Below are 15,301 nucleotides of genomic sequence, written 5' to 3' on the forward strand. Positions count from 1 at the left end.
GAGTTCAGCTTCGGGGTTAACCCTAAAAGTCTAGCATTTAAATGTAATTACGTATAGGCAGAAATCTCTTCAAATGAAGTCTTTGCGTAGACTGGGGCAAACAGGGCTAATCGTACACAGGTTCTCGCAGGTATTATATATTCTAATTCACCTGTAGTACTAATCCAGCCCAGCAATAGATGGTTGAGCCAATGTACTTGTGGAAGCAGCACAGGTTTGTGTGATAGCTCCTGTCTGCAGAATGACCACAGGTACCGGTGACAGGCCTGGAATCCGCAACAGGGGGTGTGAGTGACCGTCTGCAGCACACGAGGGTTTGTGAAGGTCTGGAGTAACTGTCAGTAACACTTGCAAGTTCAGTTCCACAATAGTGGAACTAGAGTCAGACTCTGCACAGACAGTGACCCAAGCCGGGAATCGAACCTGGCGCTAACCACTGTGCTGCCTAGTGCTCCAGATGTGAGCTCGCCCAGCTGTAGTGAAACGTCCCTACTTTGACACTCCAGTCCCCCTTGCAATAAGCAGCGTTCTGTGTGCACCTCCCTCAGATATTATGATGCCTGGGGGGGAGGGGGAGAGCCACCTGAGCCCGGGAGACGGTCGATAGGCTGGGCAGCGGTTTATGTTTGGTTAATGATCAGGAGCGGGTGTGTTTGAAATACGAGGAGAGAGCTGGGTGACGTGGCTGAGATCAGAAGGTGCCACACACTGTTTTTACACAGGATTGGGGGGGTGGGGGGTACACTGTGTGAAGTTTAGCGCTTGGTAACATTCAGGAGACAATGCCAGTGAGCAAGGATCAGTCTACAAACTATCGAGATGGGGAGACGGGGGTAGGGTATCCACGTTTGTCGGGAGTAAGCTTCTGGGTGGGAAAATAAGCAGTGAAGAGAATGCAGAGAGGCCATTAACCATCGAGACATTAACAAATGGCCTCCAGTGTGGGGAAGTGAGAATGATTCACTTTGGCTGGAAGAACGGAGAAGTAGGTGAGACTCTACGAAATATTGGAGGGAATCGAGTGGTCTTGTATGTGTATCATACGTGTAGTTCCAGTATTCAGTCTGAGGGTGAATGGTATTGAACATGGAACACTACAGCACAAACAGGCCCTTCGGCCCACAAGTTGCTCCGATCATAGCCCTACCTACCAGGCCTATCTATAACCCCCAATCCCATTAAATCCCATGTACTCATCCAGAAGTCTCTTAAAAGACACCAGCGAGTTCGCCTCCACCACCACCGACGGCAGCCGATTCCACTCGATTTGTAGCTAATTTGGTGATTATTACAAAGGGGATTGAGAGTCCAGGGGTCAGAGTTTTGTTCCAGTAATGGAGTTGGGACCATACCTGGAGTACTGTGGACAGGTTTGGTCTCCAGAGCTAAGGGAGGATGTAAAGAACAGCACAGCACAGGAAACAGGCCCTTCGGCCCAACGAGCCCACGCCGCCATTTTAACATTGAGTGCTCTCCTCTACCTATGACAATACCTAGGATATACTTGCATTAAAACATAACTAGACTAATTCCTGGAATTGAGGTGATACTGGAATGAAAGATGGTAAAAGGGGGGGTGGGGGGGGGGTAAAAAACATCCATGGCTAAACAAGGAGGTCAGGGACAATATAAAAACTAAGGTATACCATATTGCAAAGACCAGTGGCAGGATGAAAGTTTGAGAAACTTTCAAATACAAACAAAAAGATACTAAAAAAAAAAGTAATAAAAAGAGCGAAGGTAAATTACAAAAAAAAAACTTAACATAAAATATCAAGGATAGCAAAAGCTTCTATAGCTGTATAAAAGGGAAGAGAGTCACTAGGGTGAATGTTGATCCCTTGGAAGATGAAACCTGAGAGTTAATATTGGGGAACACTGAAATGGCAGAGATGCTAAATCAATACTTTGCCTCAGTTTTTACAGTGGAGGATACATTCCTATAGGAACGGGCAAGTCAGAGGTAATAGAAGGATAGAACTTAGAACAATCAACATCAAAAGGGAAAAAGTACTCAGCAAACAATTGAGCTGAGGGCAGATAAGTCTTCCCGGCTGATGGCCTACATCCGAGGGTATTAAAGGAAGCAGCAGCAGAGATAATAGATCCATTGGTTATAATATTCCAAATTTCCCCGGACATAGAAAACGTTCCAGTTGATTGGAAAAATGCTAATGTAATTCAGAAAGGGAGGGAGGGAAATTACAGACCAGTTAGCTTAACATCTGTTACTGGGAAAGTGTTAGAATCAATTATCAAGGAAGCAATATCAGGACATTTGGAAAGTCAAAACACTATCCATCAGAGTCAGCATGGGGTTATGAAAAAAATCTGATGTAGTATATCTGGACTTCCGGAAGGCGTTTGATTAGGTGCCGCACATAAGCTTAATTCACAAGGTTAGATCACCTGGGGCTAGGATAATTTATTAGCTTGGATAGGTGTCTGTCTGATGGACAGAAGACGGAGAGTCAGGATAAATGGGCTCTTTTCTGGATGGCAGGAAGTAACGAGTGGGATGCCACAGGGTTCAGACTCCTGGCCCCAGATATTCACAATCTACATTAATGACATGGGTACAGGGATAGAAGGCTGTATAGGGTCAGGGTCGGGGTGAAGGGTTACACCACAAGGTGAAGTGATGGACCTAAAAATAGATCAGCAATGATCCAGTTGAGCGGTGGGCCAAGTTGGAGGGTGGCAGAATTAACTCTGATCTGACAGTAACCTGCCTTCTCTTCAGGAACCTACAGCTGAGGACAAGCCTGTCAGCAAATCCAAGGCATCTCTGAGGAAAGTGTCCCAAATCCGAATCCGGAGAAGTGTTCCCAAACAAGACACTAATCTCACCCCCATGGGTCTGCCCAAAGCCAAGAGGTGAGTCTGACCTATCCCTGTGTACAGGCAGCGTGTACGGTGTGTGTTATTCTGACCTATCCCTGTGTACAGGCAGCGTGTACAGTGTGTGTTACTCTGACCTATCCCTGTGTACAGGCAGCGTGTACAGTGTGTGTTATTCTGACCTATCCCTGTGTACAGGCAGCGTGTACAGTGTGTGTTACTCTGACCTATCCCTGTGTACAGGCAGCGTGTACAGTGTGTGTTACTCTGACCTATCCCTGTGTACAGGCAGCGTGTACAGTGTGTGTTAGTCTGACCTATCCCTGTGTACAGGCAGCGTGTACAGTGTGTGTTATTCTGACCTATCCCTGCGTACAGGCAGCGTGTACAGTGTGTGTTATTCTGACCTATCCCTGCGTACAGGCAGCGTGTACAGTGTGTGTTAGTCTGACCTATCCCTGTGTACAGGCAGCGTGTACAGTGTGTGTTAGTCTGACCTATCCCTGTGTACAGGCAGCGTGTACAGTGTGTGTTATTCTGACCTATCCCTGCGTACAGGCAGCGTGTACAGTGTGTGTTATTCTGACCTATCCCTGCGTACAGGCAGCATGTACAGTGTGTGTTATTCTGACCTATCCCTGCGTACAGGCAGCGTGTACAGTGTGTGTTAACAAAGAACAACCCAGCACGGGAAACAGGCCCTTCGGCCCAACGAGCCCGCGCCGCCGCATCGCCCTACACCTATTCTACCCTGCATGTCTACGAATGGAACCCTACTCAGTCAGATTCAGGGAAGAAATAGTGTCAATTTGGTGGAAACCAATTAGCCTAAGAGCACATCTTTGGGGTGTGGGAGGAAACCGGAGCGCCCGGAGGAAACCCACGCAACCACAGGGAGAATGCGCAAACTCCCACAGACACAGGCCCAAATCCATGTGTCTGCACAGCCAGCAGTGCTAGTCACTGAGCTGTTGTGGAGCCCGTCTATCGGTCCAGGATCAAGCACACACACCGACATGAAGTACTAGGCCACTCCTGGACTTCCAAGAGCAGCCCACGCACGACCCGCCGTGTGCATGCCCCTCGCTTGACACGAGGTGGACCTCCACCTGTGGAATAAAGACAAAAAATATTAATCATACAGCCTGCCCTTCCGGTGTCTCCCGAGGTTTACCCTATTTAATAGCCCCTACCATATCCCTCCATTCCCGTTTCACTCATATGCCTATCTAACTGCATCTTAAACGAGTCCAACGTGCCTGCCTCCACCACCCTACTCGGTAGCGCATTCCAGACCCCCACAACTCTCTGTGTAAAGAACCTTCCTCTTACCTCCAAATTATACCTCCCCCCCCTCACCCTTAATTGATGACCTCTCGTGTTCGTACCCAGTCTAGGGAGCAGTCTCTCACTATTAACTCTATCTATTCCCTTCAGTATCTTATATACTTCTATCATGTCCCCTCTCAATCTCCGTCTTTCCAAGGAGAATAGCCCCAGTCTCTTCAGTCTCTCCTCGTAACCCAGTCCCCCCATGCCAGGCAACATCCTGGTAAACCTCCTCTGCACCCTTTCCAGAGACTCCACGTCCTTCCGGTAGTAAGGTGACCAGAACTGGACGCAGTACTCCAAATGCGGTCTAACCAACGTTCTGTATAACTGAAGCATTAGACGGCAGCTTTTATACTCTAAGCCCCTTCCTATAAAGGCTAACATCCCATAAGCCTTCCTAACAACGTTCTCCACTTGTGACACAACCTTCATGGATTTGTGGACCTGCACTCCCAGGTCTCTCTGTACATCTATACTCCTAATCGGCCTACCTTTTATCACATAACTCCTCTCTGCATTATTCCTTCCAAAATGCAGCACCTCGCATTTGTCAGGATTAAATGCCATCTGCCACCTATCTGCCCACTGCACCAACCTATCTATATCCTGTTGTATCATCTGACAATCCAGTTCTGTACCCGCCAACCCTGCCATCTTGGTGTCATCAGCAAACTTGCTGATCACACCACCTACTCCCTCTTCTAAGTCATTTATGTAGACTACAAAGAGGAGAGGTCCCAGTACTGAGCCCTGCAGCACACCACTGGTCACTGGCCTCCAGCCCGACAAGGTACCCTCCACAACTACCCTCTGTCTCCTATTTCCCAACCAGTTCTCAATCCACCTAACTACCTGGCCTCGTATCCCATGCGCCTTAACCTTTTCTACCAGCCTACCGTGAGGGACTTTGTCAAACGCCTTACTGAAATCCATGTAGATGACATCAACGGCTCTCCCATCGTCAACCGTTTTTGTCACCTCCTCAAAGAATTCCACCAGATTCGTAAGGCAAGACCTCCCTCTAACAAAGCCATGTTGCGTATCCCTAATCAGATCGCAACGCTCCAAATGCTCATACATCCTACCCCTAAGTATTTTTTCCATTAACTTCCCTACCACCGACGTCAAACTCACCGGCCTATAATTCCCAGGGTTATCCCTACTACCTTTTTTGAACAACGGGACCACATTTGCTACCCTCCAGTCTTCTGGGACCTCACCTGTGTCCAAAGAAGAGACAAAGATGTGTGCCAGAGGCCCAGCAATTTCATCTTTCGCCTCCCTAAGCAGCCTGGGATAAATACCATCAGGCCCCGGAGCTTTATCCGTCCTTACGCTACCTAAAAGCCCTAGCACTTCCTCTCTCGTAATAACTATATCCTGCAACTGAACCTCCGCTCCCTCCAAGAGACCGCACGATTCCGAACCCCTCTCCTTCGTGAATACCGACGCAAAGTATTCATTCAGGAGCTCCCCCATTCCCTCCGACTCAATACACAACTCTCCACTCTTGTCCCTAAGAGGACCAATTTTCCCTCTAACTACTCTCTTGCCTCTAATATAGGAATAAAATGCCTTAGGATTATCCTTAATCCTACCGGCCAAAGCCATCTCATGCCCTCTCTTCGCCCTTCTAATTCCCCTTTTTAGCTCCCTCCTACTCTCTCTATATTCCTCCAGCGCACACTCCGTACCCATTTGTTTTGACCTATCATACGCCTCCCTCTTCTTCCTAACCAAGTCTTCAATATCCCCCGTAATCCACGGCTCTCTAATCCTACCTTTCCCATCCTTTTGCTTAACCGGAACAAACCTCCCCTGCAACCATTTCATTTTGTCCCTAAAAGCCTCCCACTTGCCAACCGTGGACTTGCCAGCTAACAGTCCCTCCCAGTCAGTTTGCTGCAGCTCCCTCCTAATCCTGCCATAGCTCGCCTTTCCCCAGTTCAGCACACTCCCGCTTGGACGGCACTCGTCCCTTTCCATTTTTATCCTAAAGTAGACGGACTTGTGGTCACTGTTCGCCACATGTTCGCCTACCTCTACCTCACCCACCTGCCCTGGCTCGTTTCCCAACACTAAATCCAGTATAGCCCCTCCCCTAGTCGGGCTAGTTACATACTGTTCTAGCGACCCTTCCATAACACATTTCACAAACTCCTCTCCCTCCGTACCCCCAGCTCTAGGCCCCCTCCAATTTACTCCGGGAAAATTAAAATCACCCACTACAACCACTCTATTCTTTCTGCACCTGTCCAAAATGCCCCTGCAAATTCCCTCCTCCACTGACTTTGGGCTGTTGGGTGGCCTATAGTACACCCCTAGCAGTGTGATCTCTCCCTTTTTATTCCTCAACTCCACCCACAGCGACTCAATCCCTATCTCTTCCATATCGCCCTCCCTCTGCACTACTGTGATGTTTTCCTTGACTAACAGTGCCACCCCTCCACCTCTCTTCAACCCTCCTCTGTCACACCTAAAACACCTGTACCCAGGAACATTCAGCTGCCAGTCCTGCCCTTCCCGTAACCACGTCTCCGTTACAGCCACCACATCCAACTGCCTCACAAACATCAAGGCCCTAAGCTCATCCGTTTTCCCTGCCACACTCCTAGCATTGAAACAGACACAGTTCAACCCACAAATGTCCCTCGGAACCACCTTCTCCCTTATAATTTTCCTTCCACCCGTCTCTCTCCCAACCACCTCCCCACCCCCCCTCCCTATTAGTTTAAATCATTCCTGAACACCCCAGCTAACCTCCCTGCTAAGACACTAGTCCCCCTCCCGTTCAAATCCTCCCCACCCTTCCTGTACAGTTGCCTTTCTCTCCTAAACACCTCCCAATGATCTACATAAGTAAACCCCTCTACCCTACACCAGTCCCTCAACCATGCATTCAACTGCATGATCTCGTCATTCTTAGCCCTGCTCATACTGGGCAGCAACCCAGACAGTGCCACCCTAGAGGTCCTGCCCTTTAGTTTGGCCCCCAACTCCCTAAATTGCCTACGGACCTCTCCCCTACTCCTCCTTCCTATGTCCCCCTCCCCTACGTGTACTATGACCTCTGCCTGGGTCCCCTCCCCTTTCAAAATTCCCTCTACCCTTTCCATTATATCTTTTACCCCTGCTCCAGGGAGGCAGACCACCATCCTGGAGTCGCGCCCTTGCCCACAGAACCTCCTATCAATCCCTCGGACCCTCCCATCCCCTACCACTATCACCTTACCAGACCCTTTCCGTCCCTCTAAATCAGTCTCCCCTTCCTTCCTATTTTTCTGTGCCCCTGCCGACGAACCTTGGGGGGCCTCTGGGGAGGCCGGGGGACCCTGACTACTCTTCTTCTTCCTCTTTCCCCTCCTAACAGTCGTCCATCCTCCCTTCTCTTCCGCCCTTGAGACCTCCTCCTGCTCATGTTTCCCAGCCATTATCTCCTCATTCTCCCTAACTAGAAACGCATCTTCCAGTCGCCCCTCGAGTTGCCTGATCCGGGCCCTCAATCGCTGCAGTTCTAAACATTTACTGCAGATGTGTACCTTGGGGACCCGTGACCCGTGTTATTCTGACCTACTCCTGTGTACAGGCAGCGTGTACGGTGTGTGTTATTCTGACCTATCCCAGCGTACAGGCAGCGTGTACAGTGTGTTATTCTGACCTATCCCTGCGTACAGGCAGCGTGTACAGTGTGTTATTCTGACCTATCCCTGCGTACAGGCAGCGTGTACAGTGTGTGTTATTCTGACCTATCCCTGCGTACAGGCAGCGTGTACAGTGTGTGTTATTCTGACCTATCCCTGCGTACAGGCAGCGTGTACGGTGTGTGTTATTCTGACCTATCCCTGCGTACAGGCAGCGTGTACAGTGTGTGTTATTCTGACCTACTCCTGTGTACAGGCAGCGTGTACGGTGTGTGTTATTCTGACCTATCCCAGCGTACAGGCAGCGTGTACAGTGTGTTATTCTGACCTATCCCTGCGTACAGGCAGCGTGTACAGTGTGTTATTCTGACCTATCCCTGCGTATAGACAGTGTGTACAGTGTGTGTTATTCTGGGTGATTAATTGGAGACTGTTTTGTTTTCTAGATTGAAAAAGAAAGAATTTAGTTTGGAGGAGATATACACTAACCAGAATTACAAGTCCCCATCTGCACACAGGTATGTTGCTGGGTTACGTTGTGTTATTCAGAGACTGCAGCCTAGACTGGTTTGGTTTAGGGAGAGACTGTGTCAGTCTGTGCCTCTGGGAGCCACCCAGAGTTTGTCTGAGGTTTATGGGGTTCCCAGTGACCCGGGGTGCAGGAGAAATCCCAGGAGCAGGCCACCTTTTCCCGGATTGTGTTGGGAAGAGGGGATAAAGACCGGTAACTGGGCCGTGCAGGGTAGGTACGGAGTGGATCTGAAGACCTAAGCTGCTGTTCACTTTGATTCTGCTGCTGTTTCTCAGCCAAGCCCCCCTCAGCTGAATAAACCATTTATAGAGCTGACCCAAAGAACAACCCAGCCCGGGAAACAGGCCCTTCGGCCCAACGAGCCCGTGCCGCCATTTTAACATTGTGAGTGCCCTCCTCTACCCGTGACCTTTGTCTACGCCTACTGGACTCCACAATAAAGGAACCATAACCAGATTGAGGTACGCCTAATTTAGGGACAATTTGTAACACCAATCCAGCCTAAGAGCACATCTTTGGGGTGTGGGAGGAAACCGGAGCACCCGGAGAAAACCCACGCAGACACGGGGAGAATGTGCAAACTCCCGCTGTACAGTGTTACCCATACACCCCAGCCCTCCGAAACACCATCAGCCTCCTTTATATCCCACCTACACCCCCCCGCCATCTCAGACCCTCCATCACTGAAAACCTGCTGTCCCGAATCGAGTCTCTCCCGGGTGATTATTCTCGTGTCCCCGTGTTTACTGTGCTCGCAACTCCAGTTTAACCAAAGCCCCATCCGCCCATTCCCACTTCCTCGGTGCCCCCCCCCCCCCCCCCCCCGCCTTCATCCTCCCCTTCCCGTCCACATTCAAATCGAGGGTTTCTGATTTTCTGCCTTCCCTGATCAGAAATCCAAAACTATCGCCAGCCTCCTGTCTCCCTCTCCGATTCCCGTTTCCCCCTTAAACCTCTCAACCTCGACTTTGTAAACCTTTTCCAGAAGCCCTGTTTGTAACCAGCTCCCCCCGCCCCCTCAGGAACGTGGTAGCAAGGGCCCAGTTTTCAATCCACTGGGAGCCAGCCACTGCCTCAGGCTGTCGCTCTCGTGTACAGCTCGCTCCCCTTGCCTGGAGGAGTCTTTCCCGATAAAGCCAGGAGAGGCAGGAGTATTTTTTATTCGTTCGTGGGACGTGGGCAGCTGGCTGGGCCAGCATTTATTGCCCATCCCTAGTTGCCCCTTGGAGGGCAGCTGAGAGTCGACCACGTTGCTGTGGCTCTGGAGTCACATGTGGGCCAGACCGGGTAAGGACGGCAGATTTCCTTCCCTGAAGGACATCAGTGAACCAGATGGGGTTTTCCGACAATTGTCAATGGTTTCACGGCCACCAGTAGATTCTTAATTCCAGATATTTTTTAATTGAATTAAAATTCCACCATCTGCCGTGGTGGGATTTGAACCCGGGTCCCCAGAAACATTTGCTCGGTTCCTGGATTAGTGGTCTGGCGATAATCCCACTGGGCCGTCGCCTTCCTGTCGCGGCGTCACTTAGTCACAGCCCTCAGAGATTACACAGCACTGATTCTGTGGTAGGAGTTAGCACAGACATTATCTAACTGTTGATGTGCTTCTAGCCAGTTGAACTCTCCTCCTTCTCTCCCCCACAGTAAATACCTGGAGACGATATTCGAAGAGCCGGTTTTGAAGAAGGGTTCGCTCATCTGCACCAGTCTGCAGAAGCGCAAACGCCTGTTAGAATTCCAGGACTACACACTTCCCCGGAAGAGGCGAGCGCACGCTGGGGTGAAGGTTCAGAGCCGGACGCGGGCCAGGAAGGCGACAACACGGGAAGGGGAGATTGATTCGTTGCTGGTCCAAAAGCTCGACGCACTGGAGGCCTTCCTGGCTGGAGAGGACTAACGTTACTGTGGACAGAACTAGCCAGCTGGCCAGACTTGCGCTTGCCCGCAGAGTGCCCCGGGTCTGTTTACACTACGCAGCCCGAGTTCAGAGGGTTAACCTCGCTCTCTGCTGCCTGGGGAAAGCCGATGGCGAGCAGCCCAACAGTCGCTGCATGCAAAAGGAACCGGGAGCGCCGGTTTTGTTTTAAACAGCGCTCCGTGCTGCTCCACACGGGCTGTTACGGGAGCAGCAACGGAGAGGGGGAAGGTGGTCCTTTGCTGAAGTGTTGGTTTTTGCAGAGAGATTCCGAATGGGATGGCGGAGAGAGTTTGCAGCTTCTTGGTCCCCGGCTGAAGGAGGAAGCTCTCCTTGCTCCCGGTTTCCAGCGAGAACTGATTTACTGCAAAGCGATTCCCGGCTTAAGCTGCCACGCTGAGGAAACGAGCGGCTTGAACGTGATGCAGAAACTTCCGTCTCGTGTTTACAAGGATTAAAGATCCTGCAGTCAGCCCTCAGTGGGTTTGGGCTGCATTAACTGTTCAGTGAATTGCTTAACGCTGTGGCTTCTAACTTGAGATCAGTTTGGGTGGATGCTGTGTCTTTTTTTAAAATATAAATATTATCTCTAAGCAACTTGAGACTAAAGTAAGTATTCCAAAGTAAAGACTGAAACACAAATGATTTTGTTTTTTGGTCTTATCTGTCTGCGTTGCCCAATAAATTGAGCCAAGTACCACTGACCCGTTGGGAATGAATAGTGAGGGATCGGCAACTTGAAGCTGGCATCTTGCTCCCTTTTCCAACAGGAATGATAGAACCTGCAGCATCAGCCAAGAGGTTTTGTGTTGTCAGGTACCTGGCTACGCTTTTTACTCCACGTTGATTGTGTATGGTTCTTTTTTTTAAAGTTTTTACACTGGGAGAGTGCTTTTAACCTGCAGCAGTCGTGCGAACTGGATTGACGATTACTGCAGATTTAACCCCTTTGAAGCAGTGAAGGTTTGCTGATGCTTTTGAGTATTCAGAAGCTGAAATTCACTGACACAAACTGGCGTTTACCCTGTCCCTTCGTAACCCGCTTCAGAGGAGACCCTCTGGAATGAGGTGAATGTGAATTTGTACGCCGGTCTGAGTGATGCAGAGCGAGGGACCCAGCGTGCAGGGTGGAACGGAAGCAGTCCCGCACCTTATCTCTCACGGGACAGGGGTCCAGATGCTCGCTGGTTTGTCTGAGTTTTCCCATGGCTGCGTCGGAGCGTTCTCATCCCGGAGCCGCACGGCTCAATCCGGAATCCCAGCGGACAATTCGAGCCCGCACTAACTGAGTGCTGCACTGTAGAAGATGCTGTTCTATAAATGAGACGTTAAACCGAGGCCCTTCTCTCCTCCCTCTCGGGTGGGTATGAGAGATTGCTAATGTGGAGATGCTGGCGGGCAGAGATTTAACAGTGGTTAGCACCACTGCCTCGCACTGCCAGGGAACCGGGTTCGATTCCAGCCGTGGAGCACCCGGAGGAAACCCACGCAGACACGGGGAGAATGCACAGTCTCCACACAGACAGTGACCCGAGCCGGGAATCGAACCCGGGTCCCTGGCGCTGCGGGGCAGCAGTGCTAACCAATGTGCCGGATCATGCTTAATTCTCCCTCGGTGTACCCGAACAGGCGCAGGGGTGTGGGGATTTTCACATAACTTTATTGCAGTGTTAATGTAAGCCTATTTGTGACACTAATAAATAAAATGTAAATGACCTGGCACCTGTGTTTTCTAAGTTACAAACAGCGCTGGCACTTAGCAGCAATTCACTTGCTGACAAGACCTTTGGGACATTCTAAAGGTAATCAAAGTCTTTTATTTCTAACAGTTTCTCTACCCCAAACAAGAGCTGACCTTTAATAGACAGGAATGGCGAGAGATTGTGACTGTCCGTTACACCCTGTGCGGTTTATTGGAAAGCTAACGAGATCCCGGTTAATGTCGAGGAGTTTGTGTAAAAGCGAATAATGCTCCAAGTAGTCGGAAGGGGTGAAGGAAGTTGCTGTCAGCTGTTTAAGCAGCTGGCAGCTGGAATTGGGTGTAGAATATCAGTGAGCTGGAGTGGGCCTTTCTCAGCTGGGCCTGTGTCTGGGAGCTGGAGGGGTTTTTGAGAAACTCTGTTTCTACATTTGGATTAATTAGCAGTCAGTGAGCGCTTGCACTCCCCATTGTTGGAGATTGTGCAGAGCTTAAGCGCCTTGCATTTATATAGCCCCTTTCACATCCTTAATGTCCCCAAGAGCTTCAGGACTAATGAGTTGCTCTTTGGTGTGTCATCACCAAATGTAGAACCTTGGCAGCACAGTCCTGGAAACAGCAGGTGAGAAATGACCAGATCAGTCCCAGTGGTGTTGACCGGGACCCCTCTGTCAGAGAATGTGACCCTTTCCAACCACCAGGGAGCCAAGAACCAGGCCCTGATTCTTCAGCCCCCTCAGTACTGACCCCCTGACAGTGCGGCACTCCCGCGGCACTCCCTCGGCACTGACCCCCTGACGGTGCGGCACTCGCTCAGCACTGACCCCCTGATGGTGCAGCACTCGCTCAGCACTGACCCTCTGACGGTGCGGCACTCGCTCAGCACTGACCCCCTGACGGTGCGGCACTCCCTCGGCACTGACCCCCTGACGGTGCGGCACTCCCTCGGCACTGACCCTCTGACGGTGCGGCACTCCCTCGGCACTGACCCCCCGACAGTGCGGCACTCCCTTGGCACTGACCCCGACGATGCAGCACTCCCTCAGCACTGACCCTCTGACGGTGCGGCACTCCCTCAGCACTGCCCCTCTGACGGTGCGGCACTCCCTCAGCACTGCCCCTCTGACAGTGCGGCACTCCCTCAGCACTGCCCCTCTGACGGTGCGGCACTCCCTCAGCACTGACCCTCTGACGGTGCGGCACTCCCTCAGCACTGACCCTCTGACAGTGCGGCACTCCCTCAGCACTGACCCTCTGACAGTGCGGCACTCCCTCAGTACTGACCCTCTGACAGTGCGGCACTCCCTCAGCACTGACCCTCTGACAGTGCGGCACTCCCTCAGTGCTGACCCTCTGACAGTGCGGCACTCCCTCAGTGCTGACCCTCTGACAGTGCGGCACTCCCTCAGCACTGACCCTCTGACGGTGCGGCACTCCCTCGGCACTGACCCCCTGACGGTGCGGCACTCCCTCGGCACTGACCCTCTGACGGTGCGGCACTCCCTCGGCACTGACCCCCCGACAGTGCGGCACTCCCTTGGCACTGACCCCGACGATGCAGCACTCCCTCAGCACTGACCCTCTGACGGTGCGGCACTCCCTCAGCACTGCCCCTCTGACGGTGCGGCACTCCCTCAGCACTGCCCCTCTGACGGTGCGGCACTCCCTCAGCACTGCCCCTCTGACGGTGCGGCACTCCCTCAGCACTGCCCCTCTGACGGTGCGGCACTCCCTCAGCACTGACCCTCTGACGGTGCGGCACTCCCTCAGCACTGACCCTCTGACAGTGCGGCACTCCCTCAGTACTGACCCTCTGACAGTGCGGCACTCCCTCAGCACTGACCCTCTGACAGTGCGGCACTCCCTCAGCGCTGACCCTCTGACAGTGCGGCACTCCCTCAGCGCTGACCCTCTGACAGTGCGGCACTCCCTCAGTGCTGACCCTCTGACAGTGCGGCACTCCCTCAGTACTGACCCTCTGACAGTGCGGCACTCCCTCAGCACTGACCCTCTGACAGTGCGGCACTCCCTCAGCGCTGACCCTCTGACAGTGCGGCACTCCCTCAGCACTGACCCTCTGACAGTGCGGCACTCCCTCAGCACTGACCCTCTGACAGTGCGGCACTCCCTCAGCGCTGCCCCTCTGACGGTGCGGCACTCCCTCAGCACTGCCCCTCTGACGGTGCGGCACTCCCTCAGCACTGCCCCTCTGACGGTGCGGCACTCCCTCAGCACTGCCCCTCTGACGGTGCGGCACTCCCTCAGCACTGACCCTCTGACAGTGCGGCACTCCCTCAGCACTGCCCCTCTGACGGTGCGGCACTCCCTCAACACTGACCCTCTGACAGTGCGGCACTCCCTCAGTACTGACCCTCTGACAGTGCGGCACTCCCTCAGCACTGACCCTCTGACAGTGCGGCACTCCCTCAGCGCTGACCCTCTGACAGTGCGGCACTCCCTCAGCACTGACCCTCTGACAGTGCGGCACTCCCTCAGCACTGACCCTCTGACAGTGTGGCACTCCCTCAGCACTGACCCTCTGACAGTGCGGCACTCCCTCAGCGCTGACCCTCTGACAGTGCGGCACTCCCTCAGCGCTGACCCTCTGACAGTGCGGCACTCCCTCAGCACTGACCCTCTGACAGTGCGGCACTCCCTCAGCGCTGCCCCTCTGACGGTGCGGCACTCCCTCAGCACTGCCCCTCTGACAGTGCGGCACTCCCTCAGCACTGCCCCTCTGACGGTGCGGCACTCCCTCTGTACTGACCCTCTGACAGTGCGGCACTCCCTCTGTACTGACCCTCTGACAGTGCGGCACTCCCTCAGCACTGCCCCTCTGACGGTGCGGCACTCCCTCAGCACTGACCCTCTGACAGTGCGGCACTCCCTCTGTACTGACCCTCTGACAGTGCGGCACTCCCTCTGTACTGACCTATGTTCCCCTGAGCTGATATGGTGTGCAGCCATACAACAATCATGGGGAACAAGCAGACTGCACAAACCTAGGCTTGCCTTTAGGATGTGTGACTGAGCACAATCTTGGAGAGTGTCTGCAGTGAGACGATCCAGTGCAGTAACTAGCAGGAGCATCGGAGCAGCTATGGTGTTACTGGATTGGGGTTCTGTGCTCACATCTCTACACTGACCTCGATTCACGCTGAAGCACATGTACTTATGGTTCTGAAGCTCTTTCTCTTCCTTTTGTCCCTGTTTCCCTCATCCCAATTATCTGATTATATCACCAGACTTTGTGCCAGGAGGTCCGAGACCTTTCAGTTTGATTTGTCACTTTATTTTTCCCCCTGTGGCTTTCGCTTGTTGCTTTGTGGGCTGCC

At 52.4% G+C, this 15,301-nt stretch overlaps 1 protein-coding gene across 1 annotated transcript; it reads left to right on the forward strand.

Annotated features, from left to right (window-relative positions):
* Positions 1–782: 782 nt before the first annotated feature.
* LOC145355998 (protein PRR14L) lies at positions 783–11,982 on the forward strand. Its single transcript, XM_080208553.1, has 4 exons — positions 783–833; positions 2,744–2,877; positions 8,261–8,332; positions 9,997–11,982. The coding sequence occupies exons 1-4, from the start codon at positions 783–785 to the stop codon at positions 10,247–10,249; spliced, it is 510 nt and encodes a 169-aa protein (XP_080064679.1). The 3' UTR covers positions 10,250–11,982.
* Positions 11,983–15,301: the final 3,319 nt, after the last annotated feature.

Source organism: Carcharhinus amblyrhynchos, chromosome 20 (assembly GCF_965287045.1).
Source record: "Carcharhinus amblyrhynchos chromosome 20, sCarAmb.v2.hapA, whole genome shotgun sequence".
Classification (NCBI taxonomy): Eukaryota; Metazoa; Chordata; class Chondrichthyes; order Carcharhiniformes; family Carcharhinidae; genus Carcharhinus; species Carcharhinus amblyrhynchos.

Bases quoted from the DNA above. Each gene is read 5' to 3' on its own strand.
- LOC145355998 (XM_080208553.1), top strand. From the start codon at position 783: ATGCCAGTGAGCAAGGATCAGTCTACAAACTATCGAGATGGGGAGACG. The intron at 2,878-8,260 runs GTGAGTCTGACC...TTTGTTTTCTAG, and splicing joins GGTCTGCCCAAAGCCAAGAG to ATTGAAAAAGAAAGAATTTA. The intron at 8,333-9,996 runs GTATGTTGCTGG...TCTCCCCCACAG, and splicing joins AAGTCCCCATCTGCACACAG to TAAATACCTGGAGACGATAT.